A 26,848-nucleotide genomic window follows, 5' to 3' on the forward strand; every position below is an offset into this window, starting at 1 on the left:
GAGTGTGTTCCAAATATGGAGCTCACATTCCCTGGGTGAAACCTCTAAGCGCCCCAGACGTGGTTCAGGGAAAAGACTGCAGTAAAGAAACAAAAACAATAAGTCTTCAAAGAATGGGTCGGTGGAGGTTGATTCGAAAGGTTAGCGGAAGAGGTGAATTTTCAAGGCTTGCAGGACTTTTGAAACGTCAGTGTGAGGCCGAGGGGCCACCGACATGGACTTCCAAATGGAAGATAAACTCCCCCTCAAATGTATCTGATGCGCAAGATTATCTTGGAAGACAGATCTTCGGTGTCTGGTGGGTTTCCGTAATTTTCATCAAATAGGGGTAGAGACTCAAAAATAGAAAATAATTCAAAGACAAGTAGCAAGAACATCTTATTTGCATAACAGCACCATGATATTCTCAGCACGTGTAATAGAATGCTTTTGAGCAATTGCCTTCGCGGCATCAAGATGCACACTCATTGTCTAGAATCAACCTCAAACCCCCATGACACAGGTTAGTCCCACGTGGGATCTCGCACAAGTCTTAAGGAAACCATGGCAACTATTCCCACAAGGTAAAACAAATTTAAAAAAGAAAAGAAAGGAAATAATGTGTATTTTAAACACCAATGCCCTCCATATGAAAATGAAACGCATACCGCAGGATCTGAATAAAGAGTTGATAAGCAGGAGCTAAAAGGAGCGCCTGCGTGGCGGACATCCAGTGACTAGAGCAAAAAGGACAATGAGAACAAGGGGCAAGTCATGTAGAATGTGCAGCAAATGTATCTTCAACATTCAGACACGTTGATCACCTAGCAGGCAATTTTCTCCTCATTCATCATCTTCTCAATTTCACTGGGTCTAGTAAGATCGTTGTTTTGTTTCTCCCCTGTTCCCCTCGCTTGCCTTGCCGCGCTCTGAAACACATGTGTATGAGCGCAATAGAAATAAAATATCAATTTAGGATTCCCATTTATAGGGATCTTCGGCACATTGCTAATTGTGATTTGTTTTTCTTAATGTTGCGCACAATTATGCAGTATGATTAACACGTTGCTGTGTGGGCTTTTGGGCAGTAACAATACCACCTCCCAGTCTGGTTTTAATCGTAGGGGAAATGCTGAGCTTGTGTTCATTATTTTTTTTTAATGTAAAACAGATTAAGAAGTAGATTGGAATATTACACTGTTTAGAAATGGTAGTACTCCATAATGCACACTGCATTGAAAGTATTATATTTACGAAAATACAAGATCTGAGACATTTAACAGAGTCATCATGATTGGCTGAGAAACTGCACATGCGCAAATCTCAACGCCCTGGCATTGAGGCACAGCCTGTATATTTAGCATATGCTGTGGTACCTGGGCGTGAGAAGCGATACCTTCACAATGATGTTATAACTGCCATATGAGGCTACACCTGGAACACATACGAGGCTATAACTGCCATAAAATGTCATATTCAAGGTGTTCCCCTCACCAATGATGGTGTTGTTTAGTAGGTCTTTGGCATATCATGCCTGTACCCACAACATATTAAGACAGTAGCCTGAACAATCTATAGTTGCAAACAAAAACAGGTCTGTCTGCGTTAGTTTGTGGGTTCTGTAAATCCATGATGCCACTTCCTATGATGTCATCAAGGTCAGAGGCCACGTGACAGCACACAACAATTGAGGTCACTTGCTGTGATGTCATTGAGTGATACCACTCTGAAAGAATTGCGTGCCTACTAAAAAGAGCCAGGACTACACATGTTATAATGCGAAACTGTAAGGAACAGATTTGAATCGAGTTCCCTACACCATTCACAATAAAAACAAACCGAATGAACGGATAGAAGCTGAATATTATGCCTACAGCCAGCACCCTGAGATATACTCCAATTGCAAAATAAATAATAGATATACACAACCACTCATGAATAGCTTTCTAGTCAAGCGCAGCTCCGGGTAGCAAGGCCTTGTAAGCTAAAAGCAATAGCCAAATAGATGCCTGAACCGTTTTTGAAAAATCTCTGGCCATATTTCAAATTAAATAAGTACAAACGAATTTTGTTCAAGAAAAAAAGGCCAGAGACGTGGGCAGTGTTTACTTGCCCTGGCGGGAACTCCAATTGAGAGCCAACACATTTGTCCTACATCTGTGGGTTTTTCAACATTTGAATACGCGTTTTTGTGAGAAAGCTACTGGTTAAATAAAAATACCAATGAAACCAAGAGACACCATGAGACATAACCAGTGCTGGATTCCAGCAAGTGGCTCCATGAATCCAATAATTTTAAAATACATTTTCCCCACTGCGGTGCGCTTGGGGCACAGGGGTTAATTAAACTCAGTACAGTAACTTCGCTCTTCATTCAGAAACAGCATTTCCACACTGCAGAAGCACTTCAAAACGGTCACTCCTTTAAGACGTTAACGCGGACGCCCTCACTGCTTAAAATAGTGCAAAGCAGAGCACTGATGGTACAAAAGTAAGCAATAGCAAATTTACCATAACAAAACCTGCGGCTCAGAAATCAAGCGCACACGCCAGAAAGAATTAGAACCAGATCTGTTCAAACTGGACTCGCAACTGTTTGCATTCTGAGTCTTTAATCGCACAGCGACCCTTTACAAATACATGGATTAAAACACAGTATTCATGCAAACCAGTGGTGACCACAGAATACACTTCTGGTGGGACTGTTCCCACTGTAAGCTTAAATGACACTTTTCAAAGCCACAAAGGAAAACGCCCCTAACAGAGAAGGTGTGTTGCACATTAACGGTGTCGCTGCCTACCTGCACAAATGGTTCCTGGTCGCCTCCTGCACAGTAGAGGATTTTAATATTCAGGGGCATTGCTCGGGTCCTCATTGCTGCTGCGGGAGCGTTGCACACTGCACTTCCCGCGCACGTGTCCGCTTTCAAACTCTGCTGCGGCGCGTTTTTAGATGGACTTTATACGGCTGTCGACGACGTGAACGGACCGATGGTTTCGTTACGCAAATTAAGTTTCCATTTCCTGGCGAGAGGCGTTAACTTTCGCACCGGAATTGGACTATATTTGTAACCCCACGAAAAGCGATTGTCTAAGACACTCCTTCTTCCCCTTTTTAAAAGTTTTACAGCCTCTTTAAACAAACGACACTTGACAGAGATGTAACCATCGTGCTCGCATGAGATCGTCGCATTTGGCTCATCAGCCAGGGAATTTTCATTTCCCCACTAATGCTGGGTGCAAAAGGAAAACAGAAAGTGGGTATTTTTTGTTGTTGTAAAAGATCACCTTCCCTTTTTTTTCCTCTTTGAATGCGCTCCATTGTTGGACCCATGCACGCCCACACAAGGCTGATGCTTCGCAGTGCCAAAACACCCACACAAAAAAAAAAAATACTAAACACACTTCGCCTAGAGATTAGAGATTAATTTACACAAGAAATCTGTTTCTATGGAGATTTGCAACCAGAATTGCAAGCACCCGACCCATTATCCAGTTCTCCTGAAATTGGCTGCATCAATTATTTTTTCAAATGTTGTGTCTTGGTTTTCCGCACTCCTTTCAAACTGTACATGGAAAGTAATAAAATCAGAAAATTATAAACAAAACCAAAAGTCCCCATTATATACTTCATTATTCACCATTGCCACTTCTTTGCAGTGCAGTGGCACATTTCTGCTGCACTGCCATTCCCCCAATAACAAAATCTGATATCTAATAATCTGACACAAAAAGAGGAATTTGATAAGAAATGCATAAATCTTACCAAGCCCCCCAAATGAGCCTGCCTCAATACTATTTTGTTCAGAATCAATTTACAAACATAGGGCATGGTTTCCTTCATTCCTGGGTCTTTGAACAATCAACAACGCCTATCTTTTCCTGATATTTGTTCTCGTGCAGCCAATAGCTTGAGTGTGTCAGCACTTTAGAAGTTCAATTTCATAAAAACATAATTATCCAGAAACTTATAAAGGCGGTGCCTTCTAAAACGAAACCGTTCTTAAATATTCTGTTATTAAAGTTTAATAAAGCATTCTATTTGGCAGCTTTGTCTTTTAGATCTTGAAGAATAATGAATGGCCCCAATTGAGCGTCAAACTGATAATGTATATCATGAAAGAATGTCCCAGTACAAGGTTTAGCAAAGCAATTTAAAGAACACAACTAACTTAATCTAAGGATCGCTTTAAAATATACTAAAGTGTATTTTCTTAAGCACATTCGATTTTTAAGAATACGAATATCTTCTTACATAAAATCACTGTTCTCAAAGACATGACCCCAAGTTTCATTTCTCATTCAATGTATCGGTTTGGATGATGGGGGACAGACTGTCTTCAGACTTCGGAAGACCTACGTTGGGAGCTCATTCATTCATTCATTCATTCATTCATTCATTCATTCATTCATTCCTACAAAGTATCCAGTCTGATCTCCACTCTGTATAAAATGGTGGCCACAACTGTACGCGTATAGGATAAAATGGTGGGCACAACTGTACGTGTATAGGATTCAATGAGAGGAGACCGAGGTAAACAAAGCCCCATAGAAAACGTGATTTAAATGACCGCACCCTGGTCATAAGCAGTGTGATAAGTTAACGTTTGCCTAATTTTCAAGTAAGTAGAAAAAATCGGGGAGCAAACGGTGCAGTAGCAATTCTACAAGTTTTCTTTTTACTACTCCCACTCTCCTACACTTCTAAGTTCTGTTTGTACCGTCAGTTTTACAGACCCCTCCTCACTGGTTGGCTATGCTGTGTGAAGCACTGTACTCCAGTTAGTGGGAGGAGCATTCCTCAAGACAAGAGGGACTGAGATTTTCTGGGATGACGCGTCCTCTTAAATTTCCATTGTGAAGGATGAGTTTTGACATTTTCCCCTTGCTGTTGGTCTTTAACCTAGGTCTTCCTTCTCTGTTTCAGACACTTTCATGACTAGCTTGGCCACAAAACTACACCATGGTGCAGCAGTCATGAAAGCTGCCTCCATGTGGGTCAACAATTGGTTCAGGTTTGATTCGGTGCCAGGCCCCATGGCAGTGTTGAGGTTCTTTGTTTTTCCGAAAGCAGGTTTATAATACCTTCTTATAAAATTGGTCTAGAGGATGATGTGGTTTCTCCTTGGACAGTAAGTTCAGAAGGTGTCTCCATTGGACCATCTCCTTTTTTATTCCATTGCGTGGCAGCCTAAATTCTCCTAGGCAGTCGTTTGCTATAATCTTGGAAGTCTTTTCTAAGTTCAGACTGCTAAGAATTCTGTACATTCTTGTTTTATAGTCCACATGTGTGCCCATTTCCGGCAAGGTTCTTTGGTCATCAGAAGGCCATGTTCAACTTCTCGCAAGGTTCTTTTGGGTATCGTCTTCTATTTGTTTTGGATAAGAATACTCCCATCAGCCCACGATATGAGAAAAAAAAAAAGCATGGGATTCTTATTATTCTATGGTTCATGCATTTACATACAATGCCTAGTTTTTGGGCCCTTATCCAGGCCCGGATAGTCGTCTCCCATTTATGACATCGACAGATTAGGTTTCATGTTACACTACTGGTGTCTTCCTGAGGAGATTCCAGGCAGTAGAGTGCCTCTGCTTAAGTTGGTCTCCATCTCTTACTCAGGTTTTTATGGACGTTTTTGAGCAAAAAAATACATGTCCACATGTGTATTTTTTGTCTCTTCTCCGATATGGTAAGGATACAGGGTGATCTTTGTATATTCTTAGAGTACAGACTTAAGAGGAAGTCGGACAAGGAAGTAATCGCCCGATTTCTTACAGATATTTATTTCTCAAAGGCCAAAAATTACTCATGTTCTTGAGATCTCTACATCTCATGCACGTTGGGCGTTGTGAAATGATTGAGTTACAGCTGGATATTTAAAAAAAGAAGCCACAGTGAGTGTGGCTAGTCCTTCTGCAGTGCAGTGAGATAGGAACTTTAGTGTAAAACAAAATTAATACATATGGGAAATGGTTTCTTTAGGGGACAAGGTAGTTAACTTGGAGTAATGAGGATCACTGGTAAGCAACTGGGTTACTATTTGCCAGAAAACCGGGGAAACCCATGTACCCCTATAAGTAACATGTATGCCCCGTTGGCATAGCCAGGTGGCGAGACTTCAAGGGACAATAATATTGTGGTGTGCTGTGGTATGTGAACCAATGTAAATACGTACCTGCACATTTGGTGATGGAGCCTAAAGCTCTGAACCACCTTGTGGCTGCCTAGTGTTCTCCCTTCCTCTTCTGTCCTCTCCCTACCTACTCTATAGTGCTCTCTGTCTCTCCTATCTTCTCTAACTGCTTCTCTATTGACTATCCTGCTCTCCTGTCTAAATCTGGTAGGAAAAAGTTTAAAAAGGACATCCTGGTCTGCAACCCAGGCCTCCCTATCACTGACACCTATACCAGTGCCTGCGCCAGGCAAACTTTCACTGACATCCTCTTTGTCGTTCCCTCGCCAGACCTATGGACCCCACATAGGGTCTCTGTGCTCTCTCCCTTCTCCTCCTCTGCCATTAATGGTGGCACCCGGTGGGAAGCCCTCCTGGCCTCCTTCCACTCCTCTAAGGTCATCATTAATATTTCTGTGAATTGTACCGTCTTGGGCCAAGGCCCTGAGGCTAACTTTCTCCTCTTCGAAAGACGCTTCCCGCGCCTCATCAATTTTCTTTCTTCTCCTGCTGTCACCTCTCTTCCCTCCGTGGCTTCCTCGCCTGCCGTCGCCTCCTTGGCTACCCTGCCCTCTCCTCCCTCCGCTTCTGCCCCCTCGGGCTTCCTCTACACTTCCGCAGAGCGTACCTCTGATTTGTATCCCTCCACGGAAGTCATTCAAGGACAGCAACCTTCTCCATATTGCCACTCTAAACGCTCACTCAGCTGTCAAAACACTCCAACATCTGCCACCTTCTGGAGGAACTTGACCTTGATGTCCTCAGTCTCACCGAGACATGGTTCACGGCCAGTTGTCACAAGCTTTGACACTCTCCTCCCTTACGGCTATAAGATCCTCTCCACGCCAGGTCCAACCGTTCCTGAGGGGGTGTAGCCCTGATCTTCCCCGAGTGGATTGCTGCCTCTGTCATTCCTACACAGGCCTACTCCTCTTTCGAATGCCTCGTCGGCAGTGTCGCAGTGTCTCTCTCTCTCTCTCTCTCTCTCTCTCTTTTCCATTCCCTTACTGTGGCTACTATCTATAGGCCACCTGGTCAGATCTCCTCCTTCCTCTCTGAGTGGGCAGACCTCTCCTCTTCCCTCCTGGTCTCGACCCCTCAATGCCTCCTTCTTGGAGACATCAACATCCACCTGGATGCTTCCTGTCCTTCTTCTGGACTCTTTCGCAACCTCTGCGACTCTCTCTCACTTTCTATTCTCCCCTCTGGCCCGACTCACTCTGCACGCTCTGATCTCCTATGACCTTCCCCTTTCTATCCCTCTCACCACTACTGTCTCCTGGGGTGATCACTTTCTCCTTTCCTCCCAGCTCACCCTCTCTACCCCTCAGGCCAAGCCAACTCCAGCACTGCCACCCACCTTCTCGGCTATCAGACCCATGAAGCGCGTGTCAGTGGAGGCTTTCGCCGCCACTTTCTCACCCACCTACCCCTTTTGGCTGACTCACAGCCTGACACAGCCCTTTCCATGCGCCGCTCTGCTATATCCGACACACTCGATGTTCTTGCCTGTCATGAGGGTCCGCCTGAAGCCCAAAGCCAAGTGCAACTCCTGGTACGACTCAGACCTCGTCACCCTTAAACGCAATCGCAGGGTTGCTGAGAGGAAATGGCGTGCTTCATGTGCATCCTCTGACGAACAGGCCTGTCGCATGCTCCAAAGACAATACCGGCTCTCTGTCCTCACCAAGAAGAGAGCTCACATCCAAGCCTGCATCTCTGCAGCATCTAACAACTCGGCTGAACTCTTTACAATCTGCAAGGAACTGGCCAATCCTGCAGCAGTCTCGACCTCTCTCGTCCCTTCCCAGGCCCTCTGCACGGCACTGGCTTCTCATTTCATCTCTAAAAGTCAGGACATCCTGTCCTCTGTTTCCCCCTCTCCCCTTCCTTTCTGCTCTTCCTCTGGCCCTTCTTCAGCCACCTCTCCTCCCTCCTTCTCGGCCTTTCCCCCAGTTTTCCCCAGATGTTTCTAGACAAGTCTGATCTATGAAAGTCTTGTCAAAACAGGCCCATCCCTGTTCCTCCAAAACTATCAAGGACCACATTGACTCCCTGGCTCCTGCTTTGGCCCACTTCTGCAACCACTCATTTGCCTCTGGAGTGTTCCCCTCCCCCTCAAGCACTCCCTTGTGCATCCTCCTCTTAAGAAACCCTCTGCCGACCAGTCCTGCCCGGCTAAGTATCGCCCAATCTCCATCAATCCCTTCCTGGGAAAACTCTTGGAAAAGCTGGCCATCTCCCAGCTAAATCTTCACACTGAATCTGTTGGTTGTCTCCATGATCATCAGTCTGGCTTCAGAGCAGCTAGAAGCACGGAAACTGCTCTCCCGAACATTCGTGAAGACCTGCTCTCCAACCTTGATTCCAACACCCCTTGCGTCCTCATCCTACTTGATCGCTCTTCTGCCTTTGACACAGTCAACCATGCCATCCTGCTCAACCGTCTCCGTGATAACTTGGGTATGACAGGTCAGGCCCTGGCGTGGCAGACTTCTTTCCTCTCTGATCAACCCTCCCAGGTTCAACTTGGGTCCTTCCTCTCCTCCATCTCCATTTCTCCTCTACTTGTGGTGTTCCGCAGGGGTCTAACCTCTCTCCCTGGCTGTTCAACTAATACCTGGCACTTCTTGCCCACCGCATTGCTACGCTCTGCCCCAACTTTCCGTGCTATACGGACGACACCCAGCTCATCTTCAAGCTACCCTCAGCCACCTCTTCTCCCTCTCTCATCCCCGACTGCCTGTCTGCCATCCAGGAGTGGTGTGCCGTCAATGATCTCTGCCTTAATGCCAGTAAGACCGAGATTCTTCTCATCAGAACACCTGCTGCCTCCTTTCCTGTCACTCTCTGGCCGGCCTCCCTTGGCCCCCTTCCTGCGAGGCTAAAAACCTCAGGGTCATCTTCGACTCTACACTCTCCTTCTCTCCTTACATCTCTGACGTCTCTAAGAAGTCACACTACCAGCTGCTCCTCCTCAGAGGTATTCTTCCTTTCCTGCCCTTCCCCCAGAAACTGTCGCCAGGGCTCTGGTTCTCTCTAGGCTGGACTATTGCTGCAGCCTTTTTCTAAATCGGCCTGCTTCTACTCTCCGCCTTCTGCAACTCATCCAGAACAGGATTGCGAGACTTGTCCTTGGCCTCAAGCCCAGGGATCATATCTCACCAGGACTGAAATCTCTGCACTGGCTCCCAGCGAGGATTAAGTTCAAAACCCTATGCATTGTCCACAATGCCTTCTGGGGCCTCAATACCTTCAGCTCTCTCTTCCTAATAATCTTCCTTCTCGAGCTCTTCGCTCATCCGCCTCCAACTCCCTCAGGGTCAGTCACTTCTCCAAGCAACGAGATGGTGGTAGATCTCTTTCCCTGGCTTGGGCCTCCCTCTGGAACAGCCTCCCTGAAACTTGAGGAGAACCATCTCCGGAAGTACCTCAAAACCTTTCTCTTGGCTTCTGCTTTTTCTCCTCCTCTCCCCTGCTGACTTCCTTGCTGAAACTGAAACTGCACTGGTTACCTGGCCACCCTCTGATCTCGGGACCAGGTCCCCTCCCCCGCCAGTCGCACACCTGCACTGCCTTGCTGGCAACCCCCGCACTTAGTGACTGTTTTCTGTATCGCTACAGTTCCACTACCAGCACTTGAAACCTGATGTCTGCACTTACCCTTGCCACCAGCTGGCCTTACTTTTATTGTTTACTATCCTTATCCCATGTACTTCACTTTCCCCCCTCCCCCTTCCATGCACTTGCGCGATCTGAATGACACATGGCCTAGCAGGATCGTTGTTTGTCTTCCCTCTGTTCTCCTTCCCTTGCCTCGTCGCGACTTGAAACATTTGTGTATAGACACGTAATAAATGCCATATCATAAGTAAGCTGAGAAAGAAGTGACAGAATATTGGGAAGAATACACATCAAGTTCTTTACATTCTCACTTGTAGTATACAGGACCTCAGTTCAGGAGAACAGAATGTAGGTGCCGAGCAGTGATAAGGTCCAAAAACAATAGTCGCAGTTGAGGGATTCAATTTATGCAGACACTACCTCACAGCTTCAGGAGTGGTCCTGTTTTTACCATTCAGCCTAAGTAGTATTTGCAGGATGTCCACATAGATATAACATTCCTGCCTATATGAATGGATGATCTAGACTAAAGAGCAACATGCTGTGAGAAACCAGAAGGTGTCTCACCCACTAGTCCCCAGGGATCTGTCATCCAGGTGGCCAGGGCACAGCCATCGCTTTTGGATCCAGTTCCTGGGGTGGACCAGCACGGGAGGATCACCTAGGTGAGGGGGTCTTCGGGGAGTGGGACGCCAGATGGTGAGACACGGTATCCCCTTCCTTGTAACACCATAAACCCATCCTATCAAGTAGAATATTTAGGAACTCTACCCCCACCCCTGTACAACACGAACACTTTCTCACAGACAGCCCGCTCTAAGGGAAAACAGACTTAACACCCGAGATGTGTACCAGATATGTCCCAATACTATGGACAGGCAATTATCGACAATCACTCACACCTAAATTCCATTACACTTCCCCACAGGGATAAAAGGTGGAGCACGAGACCACACTCTGAGCGACACAAAGCACACAAGGAAACGAGCAGTTGAGACGGCAGCTGAGCAAGAGAGGAAGGACGGCAAACCCGAGGGAGATTGCAAGGAGGGAAATTCCCTTTACCTTTTTCGATAAGGAACTTTCACTTTCCCAAAAGCTAGAGAGAAAGTGTGAGACCAGGAAACGAGGCTGAAGAATCCTGCACTGTGTGTTGGAGATACCTGCAGCCCTCCTGCGTCAATCAAGGCAGGGAGAATCACCAGCCACAGTCGCACTGTCTTTGGCTCCAAGAACAAAGCTGCTTCAGTGAAGGCAACACAGCCGGTTAGTTGGGGAGACCGATACAAGACCGGTCTGTGTTGAAGTCAAGGTTGCAGGCAGCAACATTGTATGGCGAGCGCTGGAACAAACCTTGTTAAAATGCGTGTGGTAACAGACGCAAGTGAAGTTAAACTGCTGATGAGTGATTGAAATGAAAGCAAAGCTACTATACCTTTGACAGAGTGGTCCAGCACCGTGTGGGTGCTCAATCGAAGGCCTCTTTAAGATATCCAGCTGAGGAGTAACAAAAAGTAGATACATTTGATTCAAGCCCGGTGGAGGGAGATCATTTGAAAGTGAACAAATAAATGTGAATCGAAGTGGTCCTGCGACAGGTCAAGCAAAATCCCATGCACAGTCGAAAGTCTTTGATTTTGATGAAATGGAAAAGTGTGGAAAAATACATGAATCTGGTCAGAGCATGGCAGAGGGAGACCAACTGAAGGTTTTGTGTTCCATCAGGCCCTCTGAAGGGAGAGACTTTGAATGGCAAATAGACTTTGGTACAGAAGGCCCCGATACTGAGATTTGTACTACATCCTCATGCTAGAGAAGCCAGAGACTATGCTAAGATCGACTGTGCTGCCCCGTGCCAAAAACGTGGGGAAGGGAAGCCAACGGCTTGAATATCCCAACATATAATTTCTTGAACACTTCTCTTTTGCATAACATTGTTTCCCACACTATTTTATTTAGATCTAAGGATTGGTAATAGGTTTATTAATATAGGCCCTTTTATTTTGACAAGACACCACTAGGACTGTGTTATTATTTGATGGTCGTTGCCTGCTCCCATATTTAGGTTTAGGAGATTAGATAGGCGTTTTTTCAAACCCAGTTGAAGTTCAATAAACACCCTTGAACTGTGATCACTTGTGTCTGTCTTACTGTTGATGCCATGCCTTCCTTACAATACGCAGTGAATACAAAGGGGGAAGACTGGGCTTATCTCTGTGGGACCCAACAAGACAGATGAAATGTTTGAGTTGAAAGAAGACTGTGGTACAGTCTGATTATCTGTTAGAAAGTCCATGGAACAACGTACTGCCAAATCTGTGATGCAGATTTCTTCATGGATCTAGAAGCTAACAACTTTGAAAGCAGCCAGCAGATCGAACAGGCAGTAGATGTGTCCCAAATCAGGTCATTGTGTAGTGCAAACAGCACCAGGTATGTTCCCCGGCTATGGTTCAACTCTATGTAAGACTGCAACCGTTTGATTATTTTCTAGCATCGCAGTGATGCTGTTCGAAACATCTTGTGTGGAAAGTCAGTGTTTTGGTGTTTCATGGAGAACTAGGGACCTCCGATTCTTCATTTCTTAGGATCTCAGTACTTTGGTCTTCTGGGTACATATATCTTTAGTACTTGGTCTTACCTTACTCTGTGTTATTTGTTCTTTCTGCTCTCGTTTTCACATCGAACTTGATTACCTTTCCAACATCAAATGTTCCGTTAACAGCTAAGCAGGTGAAGGTGGCTGCCACAGAATTGTTGCAAGAGTTCAGAGGATCAGATCTTTTGCGACACCAAACAAAAGTATCCACCCAATTCATTGTAGAGAATGTGTCAGTGTATCTCCCTTGATGACCTAGAAAAGCCAGGTGATGGCTACTTGACTGGTTAGCAGTATTTTACACAGACTACCAATAGCTGCTATTGTCTGCAGCAGGCTGTCTTTGTAGAATTTGCACTCACCGGGCTTGCCTAATTTCTAAATCGACAGAAGTGAAACCATTCCTTTGACCCGTCAGCCTTGTGCAATGTAATATAATTTCCCCTTAGGTATACTAGCTATCCAAACAGATCAGCATGCCTTTGCCTTCGGTTCTATAAATACAGATGCAACACTAATTCTGGGGAAATTGGAAAATGATCGTAGTCCCAGAGTCAATTTATCAGTTGACAGAAAGAACTAAAACTAAACACTATAAAGAAATAATTGGTTTTCATGGACCTTTTGAATCTATTGCACAATCACCTGATGCCAAACTCTGAGATTTCCCGTCAGAATTTCTCCTTTTCAGAATGTAGGTTTCCTTTCAGACCGGCTTGACCTATTGCTGTGAATAGTGATCAGATAAATATCTGTGCCTTTCACAAAGTGTCACCTACAATCATTCTCAGGTCAGAGGTCCTGAGATTAAGTTCAACCTCAAAGCACCCTCCAAAACTATTAGCAGTACACTATAACCACAACGAAAAGGGGGTCATACTTTCACAGTGCTTAAGGCTGGAACTCAGTGCTCCATGAGGTTGTTAATTGGCCTTAATAATGGATTTTGACCAACCCTCCCTCTTCTTTTCCAGAAGATCCACTGTTTGGCAGGCCACACATCATAATTGTTGCCATTGTCTTTGGGCCAAATCAAATAGTAAGTTTGCTCTGGCGACAAAAGGCTTTTTGTCTGGCAGTGCTGCCATTTGAAAATATCCCACAGTAACAGGAACAATAAGCTCCATCAAGCTGAATAAGGAAATTCATGTAAATATCAGTCGAAGCTCGCTGCACCATGAACAGTTTGCAGAATATCCCAAGGAGTGTAGCTAAAAGGGGATGGGAAATGTTCCAAAAACAAACTAAGTTATAAAAAAACATGGATTCATGATAGGAAGTTGCCAAGTTGCAACAATGATATACAGATAAAATATAGGAATGCAGTGATAATATATGTGCTGTAGCCGCAGACATTTCCCTGTAGCAATGAACACATCTCTTTCATTCTCTCATGGTTACGTAAAGATTAATTCTAGACTGAATTTATCACCATGTACACCCATCAATTTGTTCAGCCGATATAAAATATTTACAAAGCTATTTACAATTTAAAAAAGTGTTACGTCGTTGGGTAGGGAATCCTATTGCAAAACATTCCTTGGACAGGATAAATTGCATGGGTTGTACCGCTATTGCACAAGTATTCAATTTTGCACAATGCAGTTTCAAGTTCACTTGCTGCTAAACTGAGTTTTCCTTCAATTGGACATGAAAACAGAAAATCATTGACCCATATACTTAAACGTACTTGTCATAATCAACTAAAGTGTAGGCCCTTTCTCCCACTGCCCAAGTATCTCAAATGTTGACGCCCCTCCATGTACTGCTGAATTTCTGCTCAAGTGTCTCACATTTTGGTGTTTCTCCGTTTGCTTCTGGGTCTCACATTCTGTTGTTTTCCCATTTACTGTCGAGGTTCTAAGTTAGGCGCTTTCTGCCACTTCTCTAGTATCCCAATTTTAGATGTTTCTCTTCTCACTGTTAATTCTCAAATGTAGGCGTTTCTCCATTCTCCTGCTCACTGACATAATTGAATCTTGGTGTTTCTACAGCAGTCAAGAAGAAGTAATGTTCAACAACGAACACCTACATTCAAAAATTCTACATTGAAAGTCAAAAGAGTGGAACACATTTGGGTGCAGGGGAGGAATCACAGCCCTGACACGAAGCCGATACTAACTATATACAGTAGTGCCCAATCTATGGCCACTCCCGTCCCCTGCACACCTTAATGCTGAACAAACAGCTCAAAATTATTCACTCAAAATGCTGTATATTTTAACTGAAAAATTAGAACACAGTATCAAATATTCTGATTCAAAGTTTTCTTTAATGTTCAGATGAGTATCAGATGCTCTAAGAATTTCAGGGACCTCTTCCCCATCTTCAGGAGCCAAACTGTAGATGCAAACACAAATGGACCCTGTCTTTCATCTTCCTTTCAGTACCAATCAGAGCATATTTTCTACTTCACCAGCCAAAAACCCTAATGTTTAAAATGCCACAGGTTTACAGACTACCTTTTCCCTTCATAGTGATCACCATTTTCCAATTCCAAATGCATATCAGGGTGTACATAGATCGCCGTCACCGTTTAGATGTTAATAATGCAATTCTCTACAAAGGCAGTCCACCACCAATCTCCAATTTGTCACAATTTCGAAGTGCCCATGCATGTCACAATTTCACCAAGAGTTACACCCTAGTGCACCAAAGTTAAAGAGTGTCACCAGGAGTTGCACCCATACACCAACAGTGCAGTCCAAAGAGTCTAGTAGTAGACTCTCTCCCAGCCTGGCTGTGCCGGCCCAGGATGTGCCACACCGCACCCCTTTTCCACGCCCCAGTCCTCTCCTCTCTAAGTACTCCCCCCCCCCTCGCAGCTAGCATTTGTGCTAACTGTTTTTATTACAGCCGCAAGAACTGACAGAAGAAGCCAAATATCTGAGCGGGCGACCTCAAACAAAGCGTCATCAATGGTGGCAAGGTACATATAATACATCACTCCACTGGCCGCAGGCACGGCTACCCACACACATCAGTATATAGCATGGACTACGACAAAAATATGTGGTTGTGCTGTACACAAACTCTTCCTATTTACACCAGACTACGCCTCAACATCTCCGACAGCAGAATGCAGCATAGACCTATGGCGAATTCGGACACGCTGAACAACAGAAAGTCTCTAGCACAACGCCATCCCAACTCCTCTGAGCACCCAACCACATGCATGCCTGCATGGTTTGCTTCTCTACTGGAGCCTGGCCAGCCCTGCTAAGCCTTTTATTCGGCCAAATGCACACGCGCATCATAATCGTGCTCCATGACCTCCAACACTCTGGCGTTCAGTCCCCCGATGGCGTGCCCCCTAACAGCGCATTGAGACTATACTTATAGTAAAATTGGCGCTATACAAATGATAAGTACAATACAATGTAGAAATGCAAAGATGGTGCTAACCATAACAAGTTGGATGATTAAGTTAAACAGGATATCCAGTGATAAGGTCACCAGTGAAAACATCGTCGGGAGGCAATGCTTTTTCAAACGTGCACCCATACGATGAAGCACTGCCCAACCCTAATATACTAGGACTGGAGTTAAGAATAATAAGTAACACAAGTCACAGACTATGTTGGGAATGCTTTTTGAGGAATTGGAGTGAATAGGTACTATGTTGCAATCACATGCAACAACCCATCAGATTTAAATGGACAGCCAGGAGTAAAGTGTAATTAAGGTGACTAAACAATGTAAAACATTAGTTGTTCTGTGTGACACACTTGTCTTTCTCAATCTCGTTTCTCTGGTAGCCACGTTTATCGGACTGGATAACCGCAGCCATGGGAAAAAGGTTGGTGCTGCAAACCTGATCTCTGGCCCACCTCTAACTCACAAATTCACATGGTACCCTCTCCTCGGCCCCCACCCCTCCTCTAGCCTGATGCCACTTCACTGTTTTTCTGCCTCCAAATGCCATTTTTCTGCTTTTCTTTTTATGATGGTCGTAGGTATTCGTGGCTACCCCTCACATTGAAGAAAGAAAAAAGGATGGCTGCTTTTTCATTTCTGACCAGGTTCTCTGCCACAATGCATCATGGGGATATCACTATCAGTTTGGGAGAAGGGGGAACCCCCTTCTCTGTAAAATATTAAAACTGTTGGACAGAATAACGCCAAACCAGAAAAGGATCGAGAATCAACGCTTCGTGCCAAAGTTGTTTCAGACCTGGTCCAAATCCATCCAGCGGTATTCGCTGTGCGATGGAGCAGAAATCGACGTCTCTGGGCAAATTAATGGGGTTGCCGTCATACACAAAGATTTAAAATTCATCAGTTATTGAATATCAATGGATAAAACACAGATCATAATGTGATCGTTTAACCTCTTAAGTGCCAAGGACGAGGTATCTCGTCCTTGGGATTACCTCCCTGTTGCCAAGGACAAGATACCTCGTCCTTGGCACTTAAGGGGTTAATGAAGGAGAAAACGTTAGAAGGCATTGGATGACGAAATACCCAAATCACCAAAAAAGGTCTTGGCACTGGGGGGAATCCCCCTGGCAGTATCGTTGTCAAACCATCACACGAGATGCTCGCCAGTGAACAGTATATCAATTTATAAAAGAATCACACCAATAAAGTGCAATGTGCAAATACAATATAGCGATGGACTGTACCGAAAAAATGTGGCACTGGTCAAACTCAGTGTGGCAGTTCGAAAAAAAGGAATACACAATATATTTAATTAAACATTTTCTAAAAACCACAAACAGTCACGCCCAAGTGGGCAATTCATTGTCAATCTCACAATCCCAATGGACCAACTGTTCTCTATTCAAGATATATAACCCTAGTGGGCATACAAGTCATGACACAATTAGAGACCTGAAGAAGATCACAACAATAAGCAATTCATTTTTTGTGATTAGTCAGGCAATAGAAAAAAAGCAAACATCATAATCACTTAACCATCAAGAAAACATGCAATTCATGATCCACATTGTGCCCTTTTGGGTGCAAAGTATCAAAATATATAATTAACTTTGATTCAAGTTGACATACCCTCAGGATACAGTTGCTCTTCCTTGCATGTTCTGGTACATGCGTTAAACCCAAGAAGGTAAAGCAATCTGCATCACTATCATTTTTTTTGCAAAATGTTTTGTCACTGGGTAGTTTCTTCAATATTTCTGATAGAACGATAATGGCTCCAAGATCCGAACTTTAAGAGGCCAGATTATAGAACCTATATATGCAATATTGCAAGGGCATAATATCATACTACAAAATTCATAGTACAAGTGATACCGGACTTGAAAACCCACTTTCTAGAGCTCAAATATTTGTGAGGAGTCAGAAATGAAAAGCGGACATAAAGTTGTCATATTTTTGTCTAAGGACTTCTTAACATAAAGCAGGTTGAGAAAATGCCCCTCTAACCTTACTCTAATTTCCCTACATAAAATCAAAAACTAAGGATCGGTCTGTGTCAGGATGTGAAAATCAAAACTGTCCTTGTGTTCAAACGGTCTATCCTGACCCTCACACTACGAACCAAATTATATGATGAAATGTCTGACTTGGCGATTACAAAAATAGTACATACTGGAATAATATAACAGCTCCAACATAAAAGTTCTCCAAGCTAAAAGAACCTTGATCCCAGAGGGTGATTCCCTTCCCCTAGTTTCGTTCTCAATTCAAATACAAAGGTACTCCAACAAGGTCACAATGATCTTAGTTCCAGGGGAATTCCCTTCTCCTTGATTTTGTCTCAGGTTAATTAATCCTTTCAACACAAAAACCAAGAGTAGCAAGCCTTAGTTGCAGAGGTTTATTCCCTTCCCCTGGATTCTTCCTCAATGCCAATGTTTACTTGGTTTGACAGTTCTTGATGTCTTTCTTGGTTTACAATACTATTTGGATTCTTCAACACTATGCCAATGATTCTTGGTCTAACAGTTGTCTTTTTCTTGGCGCACAACCATCCCTTTTGTTACAAAGCCCCTTAGCCTTGTAGTTCCTTCTTTCAAAATATCCTTCTTTTGTTCAACAAACAGTCCTTTAATGAGATTTCCTATAGATTTGCAACTGCCTGGTATACTCCCCTGCCAGGACGTCCTATGCACTTGTGACTGCCTGGTTTACTCGCCTGCTAGGTCTTCTCACATTCATAGGTAACAGTTCCTTTTTTAATTACACAATTGTATAGATCTTCTTTGGTTCTGTATATCTGGTTGTTTCAACATTCACCCTCAGTTTTCCCCATATCAGCATTTCATACACTCATGTATGTCTGGTGCTTGCATTTTCAATCTGCCTTCTTGGTTTGCAAACCATCTCCTTAATGTCTCGGCTTCTGTGGCTTTAAAGTTTACAAATTGTGTTTGGCGCAGTCGCCAAACACCCTGGGGTCACCACTTTGCTTGGGTTGACTCGCTGGCTCTTTGTGACATTTTTGGTCCCAATGCGCTTACGAGGCAAAGCTTTCCTACCTGCTTTACACTCTGGACTGCTTCCACATCGTCCAGGTTCCTCTCGCAGCTTCCCGTCAGCACATCTGCCTTCCTTCGGATCCCAGTAGGTTAAGCGTTGCTTTTTCCGATTGCCGAACGCCAAGGAATCTTCCCTCAGTTCCTGGCGTCTCTGCAGCATGTCCTTCACGTGCAAGGTTTCTCTGCCTCCTTGCTGGCGAGCCCCTTGGCTCGCCACAATGGTACGTGCTTCCAGGGACCAGACGCCTTACAGAGTGGTACAGCGACTTCTCCCAAACAGCAGTAGCCTCTTGCAGCTGGTTTTCAATCTTTGCTGTCCAGCGCACAGATGCATTGTGAAAACAATTAGCATGCTCACTGAGCATGTTGCTCTTTCTGCTCTGTATTGCTCACCTTCTTCCTCCTCATCCCAGTACTTGGGTCACTGTGGGAGAAGGAGTCCATTGATGCTAACTGATGCAGATTATTTGGAAAATTACTTGCAATCTTTTCATATGATGAGGCAGTTTTACATGAATAACAATTAGAACTGGAAAAGGCAGTATTGGTGCTTTTAACTTTGTCTAAAAATGGAAGTTTGGTTAACAGGTTTTTTGGGAAAAGGTTTCTCCATGTTCCCTAAAAAGGAGGTTATAGATGCATGGCAAGGGGGGCGTGGCTACATGGCCGCGTGAGTGGACGTGTTCCTGGACGGCTCCTGAAAATCCGACATTGATCCTTGGAAATTGACGTGCTTAATCCTTGTCACGTATGCCTGCAGCACACCTACAGAAGCATGAATATCAGGGGAACGCATGGAGCGCTATGATGGCCCGAACTGCGTTGTGATGGGCGTGGAAAGGCTGCCAGAAGATTTGGGGAGCTGGGGCTTCGGAGCTGCACAAGATGGCAGACATTGAACAAAGGGCCATTAACTGACCGCTGAGTCGCTGGGAAGGCTGGCAGGCGTGGCGCAGCAGAGATTGTGCCCGTCGTGTCCTGGGAGGACAAGAAGAGTCCAGCGCATGTTCCAACAAATAAGGACCCTTGCGGATGGGTGGGGGTCTTGCCGGGTCGGGCGATCAGGACTGAGGTCCACAGAACGTGAGAGTGCGGCGTGAGGTCGCGGGTGGCACTGGGACGCTGCGCGGGGCTAAGGAAGATCGCCCGCGGCGGCACCTGAGCATTGGGCAGTGGAGATGTTGCAGCTCCGTGTCCGGCGCCCGGTCATCGGGCTTTGATGTTGCCCGTGACGCCTGGACCTGGAGGACTGCGGACGCAGTGGGGGTACCAGTCTCTGCAAAGGCCCTGAATAGCGCATTGAGGACGGCAGCGCCTGCCCTGCACCGCCTCAGCAGGAACGTATGCACCCGTTTCGAGAAAGTGCCAGAGCCGGCTCCGGTGGGGCTCGTAGCACTTGGGACTAGCGCTGGAGGAGCACACAGATACCCGGCGAGGGAGATCTCATCCAGCAGGTGGGGGCCCGAACGGTTAGTCGCCAGGCCCAGGAAACAGCATGTGGTCGGTCTCCTGTCGGGCACCCAGTAAGTACGGATGTACGTGCGCCCGCAGCTGAGGGCTGATCCCAGAATAAAACGGGCCCGAAACACTGCCGCGCCGCGTTAACAGGATGGCTTCCAGTGGACTGCACCAGCAGAGGTGAGGTTGCTAAGAGGCAATGGCCTACTCACATCAAAAAGCCGCACTAGGGCCAGTGACATTGCGCACCTGACGCCCGGATGAGGCCACGGTCCCGACCTCTAGCAGGAGGTGACGCGGAGGCCCATAACATAGTGTCGGGGCTCCTACACATCACACCATAGGCGGATGGCACGTCAGCAGAGCCACTGAGGACTCCAGCTCTGAGCAGATCAAGTAGCCCAAATAACAGCATGGAACGATAGCCCACTCCAGGGCCTGCACGGGAAACCCATGGGCACATTCAACATAGCCTGTTCATGGACCGTGTCCGGTGGGAAGCGCAACAGACACCACCGCCAGATGGGAAGCGACAGCAACTTGTCGGGGCCCAGGGTTGATGCGCATGGGGCCAGAAAATATGACTAGGAAGCCCTACGAGCACTGAGGGTATGCCCAAGGACCCGGGACAAGTGGAGCTGGGGCATGGAGGTCGAGAGGCCTGAATAAACCCACCTAATCAAGTGGGAGGACACAGCCCACTCCAGGAGTAGAATAGGCAGCCTGCAGACACCCCTGACGGCCTGTCTGGGCCCTGACACGAAGAGCAGCCTAACTTTATTAGGGCCAGGGGCCACAAGTGGCCGGGCTCGCCCACACTTCTCTGACACAGTAAGATGTCCAACAAACCCCTAAGAACGAAGGGCAAGCAGCCCACGCTCGACGACTATGCCAGAACATCGCTGGGTGCAGAGGGAGCCAGGAGCAAAGACAAGACCCCCGATGGGGGCGCAGACACCATGGGCTCGAACCAGATCATCCTTGCCGCAATTGCCGATTTGAAAGTGGCCTGGGAGACCAAATTTGGACTGGCTATGAACGAATTGAAGGTGGCACTAGAGCTCAAAGTCAGGGCTGTGCAGGAGGAGGTGAACCTCCTTCGGCAAGATGTCAGGTCACTGGCGGAACGCACGGGGGACCTAGAAAAAGAGGTGGCCCCGAATAGAGCAGCCTGTGCAGCCCATAAATCAGAACTTCAGTGCAGCGCGTGGGTAACCTGGAAAGTAGGGCGGAGGAGGCGGAAGGACGCGCCCGAAGGAATAATATCGTTTGATTGCCGGAAGGATCGGAGGGATCCAACCCCACGGAGTATATTGAACCTATGCAGCTGCAGGAGATAACCGGAGGAGTGTTGACCCAGGGGTTTGCTGTGGAAAGGACGCACAGGGCCCTGATGAGGAGGCCACCGCCGGGAAACCCCCCTAGTCCGGTGATAGCCAAGATCCTGAACTACCGGGATTGGGAAAACATTCTTGAACACTTTCGGAAGGGCGAAACAATACAGAGGGGGCCTGCAAACATAAATGCATACCCGGATTACACCTTGCAGGTGCAGTGCAGATGTATGAACTTTGGGACGGTGAAAAGAAGATTGCGGGAAGCAGGCCACAAGTATCTGTTGATTTATCCGGCTAAGCTGAAGGTGTTCCACAAGAACAGAGCCTTGTTTTTTGAAACCCCGGAGGACGCTATGGGGTGGCTGGACACGCAGAGTTGCCCCCAAGATCCGGGAATCCAGACGGGAGAAGGAGAAGATAAGTAACGTGTGTCTGCGGCACCCAGGGTGTCACAGCCCAAGACAATGGGACTTGAATTTGCATAAGACATAGTCTGTGGGAGGGTGCTGCTAGGGCTATACATGCACGCATGCCTGATCCGTTAGCACCGAGTAACCTTGATAATAGCGCGGGAGCCTTACTGAGTCAACCCTCATACCCCCACGACGAGAAGTTTAGTTACGTCACCGGAATCCCGGTGACACCCTGCCGGGTTCCTGACCTCGGCATCCCAAGGCAGGACCAAACGCGGGGGGCCTGAGATCCAGGGATGGAGCTGGGCACTTGTTGGGGTTGGGCTGAGCAGTGGTTTGGAGTTGGGAAAAGGGGGAGGGGAAGGTTTTTGGGAGGGGATCGAGCCAAACTTGGAGCAATAACAGGTGGGAAGGGAAACTGGGAGGGGAAGCGCGATACCAGATAAATGGCGTGAGGTAGCCTCAGAGTGGTGACGTGGAATGTGAGGGGCCTCAATAGCTATCTAAAGCGTAATAAAGTAATGATGTACTTGAGAAGGATGAGGATTGATATAGCATTATTACAGGAAACCCACCTAAATAGGGAGAAACTGGAGGTGGTCCAGAGAAAATGGAGGGGGTGCATTACGGGCGCCACATATTCAGCGTATGCAAGGGTAGTTATTATATGGGTGGCACCGCATGTACCGTTTCAGATGATTCGGTCTACGGTGGACCCGGAAGGCAGAATGGTTGTAGTGTGGGGGAAGTTGGAAAATCGGGAAGTGAGCATCATAAACTTATACGCCCCCAACCAAGATACAGTGGCTTACTTTAGGACTCTATATGGCAAAATTAGCCCCCTGCTGGGTGGCGTGATCCTATGGGGCGGGGAGTTTTAACTGTACATTGAACCCCAAAATGGATAGGTCAGACGGTAAGCCAGACAAACCCACCCCAGCTGCAAAGGCGTTGCAAGCCCTGTTGAGAGATTTTGAACTCTAAAATGTCTGGAGGCAGCTACACCCAGCGGACAGGCAGTACTCGCACTACGCGGTGCCACATGACTTGCACACGAGGCTGGATTACGTGTTTGCTGCTGCTGAGGTAGTAGGAGAAATGTGGGCGCAGAATATAAGGCCAGGGTGCTTTCGGACCACTCCCCCATGGTCCTGGAGTGGCGACACCAACCCCCTAGAGTGCGAATCCCGACGTGGAAGCTCAAAGCCGAGGCCCTGCTGGACTCGGGATTCCGGCAGGACTTGAGGGAGGCGATCACCGAGTACTTCGACATTAATACCGGAAGCGTTCAATCTGAGGGAACCATATGGGAGGCATTTAAGGTAGTAGCGCGGGGTGTAGCCATATCAAAATCCAGAGGATTCCAAGGGGGGCATAGCACGGGAGTTGCAGGAAATGGAGAGGAAGTTGGAAGATATAATGCGTAAAGGAGACACCTCTCGGGAGGATGGGGTAAGGGTAAGGTTGCTGCAACAAGCCTGCAGTGAGCACTGAGACAGATTATGTAAGTTGAGCTATAAGAAATACGTGGAAAGGCAACATGCGGGAGGAGACAAGACAGGCAGATTGCTGGCCTGGTTATATAAAAACTAAACATCACAACCAGTGATCAGGGAAGTCAAGGGGGAATCGGGGCCAGATCTGGAGTAAATGAGGAGTTCCTTAGATACTATAAATGTCTGTATGAGGACGTAGGGGAAGATATGGATCAAGAGATCCAGGAAACATTAGAAGACATAGGATTGCCCTCCTTGGACGATCTGGAACGTCTGGATGCCTCAATCACCTCAGATGAACTAGAGACAGTGATCCAGCACCTGCCCACATGCAAAGCTCCGGGTCGGATGGGCTCCACAGCGAATTCTATAAAACATATAAACAACAGTTGCTCCCGCCATTGCTGGCTATGTTCAACGAAGCGTATGAGCGTGGTAGGCTGCCGGAGTCCCTACGGGAGGCGGCGATTATCCCACTCTTAAAACCAGGTAAGCCAAGCACAGACTGTGGGTCATACAGGCCCCTGTCGATGCTTAATCAGGACAGCAAAATCCTCACAGCAGTGCTAGCAAACAGGCTTAAGCGAGTCATCGGCAGACTGATACACCTTGACCCAACGTGTTATGTCCCTGGCAGGAACATAACTGATAATCATAGGAGACTTCACCACATTATTGACCAAACAGAGAAGGACCCCGGTGAACTGCCAATTGTTTCGTTAGATGCGGTCAAGGCCTTTGACTCAGTGAGGTGGCCTTTGTTGCTAGCGACTCTGAAGGGCCACGGAATGGGGCCGGGGTATTTGAGGTGGGTCAAGATGTTATACAGTTCTCCAATTGCAAGGGTTAAAACGGGTGCCACAATTTCTGATAAATGGAAACTTAGCAGGGGTACTAGACAGGGTTGCCCATGGTCGCCCATGCTATATATCCTAGCGTTAGAGCCGCTGGCAGTCTGCCTCAGACAACAATATGAGGAGATAGGGATCCACACTGCGGGAGGAACACATCTTATATCATTGTATGCCAATGACATACTTTTATATCTGTGCTTCCCAGAGGAGAACCTACAATATGTCCTGGAGGTGATGGACCGATTCGCTACCCTCTCGGGCATAGCAGTGAACCCCAAGAAGTCCAGTGTGTTAACCCTGGGGAGGTATAGAAGCGCCCTACCGCGGAACCTTCCGGTTTTGCCAATACCCTGGCGGACAGTGACGTTTCGATAACTAGGCATTGATATATACCATACGGCTGGAGAAGAACACAAACACAACATGGAAAAGGCTGTTGATGGCATTAAAAATAGCATGGCATTTTGGTCTAGGCTACCCCTGGCTATGATGGGAAGAGCGGCTCTGATTAAGATGGTAGTCCTGCCCAGATTGTTACACTTTTTCGTAAACATCCCGTATGTAATCCCTAAGCGTTTCTTCACCAAACTCCATAGCCTGTGCAGGGGGTTTATATGGCATAACTCCAGGAATAGGGTGGCCCTCTGGAAACTACAAAACCCATGTGACAGGGGAGGTATAAAGCTGCCGAATTTTGAGTTATATTACCTGGCGGGACAGCTGCAATATGTGGCTAGGTGGTTGTCTGATGAAGACACGGATGAGGCCAGGTTGTTATGTAATGATCCAGCTCCCTAATTCCTCAGAGAGATAGTGTGGTTATCTAAAACGAAGATACTAGCAATGGCGAGATTGCTGGTGCTTGGCTGGGAAATGTGGTACAGAGCATGGCAAATGGTGGGATACTCAACCCTGTTCTCTACACAGGTGCTGCTAGTGGCGCTATGTGGAGTGGACTCCCAAATGATAAAAGGGGTCCGTAGATTTTGGGAACCGATGGGCTTGGGTAACCTGGGAGATATATGGCAGGAGGGGGAGGCATTGGACTTTCAGAGGCTAATAGAGGACACTGGGGTGCATAGAGGCCAACACATGACCTATTCTAGAATCATTAAACGAGTGCAAGAAAGATGGCCTGCGGCAGTGCTTGCGGAACCACCTGATGCTACCATCGAGACATTGTATGATATCTCGGAGGGTGGGCATGAAATATCCCGCATATATGAGCTACTGGGGACTAAGGTGGGGAAGGAGCTGCTCCAGCTAAGGCGAGATTGGGAAGAGGAGGTGGGAGAACCTATGTCGGATGGGCAATGGGATAGAGCCCAAAAGGTATCATAAGGGGGTGTCCCGAAACACGAGACTCCAGCAGATACAATTATACGTCACTCATAGGGCATATTTGACCCCCAGTAAAAGAGCCAGGTTTGGTGGTCCGGTGATACAGAAATGCTCTAGGTGCGGGGAGGAGGCGGCTGGGATGCTACATATGTTCTGGGCTTGCCCGGAGGTGGGAAGGTTTTGGACAGAGATGAAGATACGCTTAGCTGGAAAAGGGATCACGTTGAATGTGGAATTAGCTTGGACATGCATGCTTGGGGGCTTCCCCAGACCACGTAACCCGAGGCATGTCAGTAAGATGAAGGACCTGGCCTACATCCTGGTCAAACGGAGGATTGCAATGGGCTGGAAAGCAGCCCACCGGCCTAGAATTGAGATGTGGTGGGAAGACCTCATGAAGTGGGCAGAGGCAGAAACAGCTGTTTGGTATGTTGCAGTTAGTAGGGGGGGAGGTGGGACCCCTAATAGCATGGAGACATTTGGTGGCCTCAATGGTGGGTCCCTCCCAGGCCGACCATAGTGAAGACGACACGGAAGAGATGATGGAAATAGACACGCCTGAAGATGAACAGGCTGATGACACGGATATAGGGGCTCGAGTTAAAAGGGTGGGTGGGGCGAGGACCGAAGAGTATTCCGTAATGTACTGTTGTGAAACTTAATTATGTAAGTCCTAATTGTAATGTTTGGAGTGTTGTTTATAAAATAAAAAAAATGTTTAAAAAAAATAGATGCATGGCAACAGGCCATTAGGGTATTGAGTATCAAGGGGTTTTCCTCATGGGCAAATGGGTATAGCATGTCTTATACAATGAAGCCATGACATCTCCCAGAGGCCGTCTCCTCCCATGTGATCCTCCCTCATACATCCACCCCCAGGGTCAGGATCAGGTAGCGGCTGCCATCCCTTGGCCACATGGGAGGAGGTTACCACCGGGGAATCTGTGATGATTCCATTGGATTCATCACATATTTCAATTGTGTTGTACACACTGCCAAATCAGATAAATTACATTTTCCATATGTATAGAACCCATTAGGCCTGTTCATGTTAGAAAGTTTCCTTTACTAGGTACTTTTGAGATCGTACTGGGTGCAACTATGTCCTTAATTGACTGAGCTTTTGAA

At 46.6% G+C, this 26,848-nt stretch overlaps 1 protein-coding gene across 5 annotated transcripts in view; it reads right to left on the minus strand.

The window, feature by feature from the left end:
- NCOA7 (nuclear receptor coactivator 7) overlaps positions 1–26,848 on the minus strand; it is a 1,232,944-nt gene that overhangs the window by 20,600 nt on the left and 1,185,496 nt on the right. Inside the window, exon 1 of one of the 5 annotated variants that reach the window (XM_069607512.1) lies at positions 2,781–2,989. The exons of the other annotated variants lie outside the window; for them this stretch is intronic. Coding sequence (XP_069463613.1) covers positions 2,781–2,855 — 75 coding nt within the window. The 5' untranslated portion in view covers positions 2,856–2,989. Of the gene's footprint in view, positions 1–2,780; positions 2,990–26,848 lie in introns of those variants that run through there. 5 annotated transcript variants of the gene reach the window in all.

Source organism: Ambystoma mexicanum, chromosome 4q (assembly GCF_040938575.1).
Source record: "Ambystoma mexicanum isolate Mex_15411 chromosome 4q, UKY_AmexF1_1, whole genome shotgun sequence".
Taxonomy (NCBI): domain Eukaryota; kingdom Metazoa; phylum Chordata; class Amphibia; order Caudata; family Ambystomatidae; genus Ambystoma; species Ambystoma mexicanum.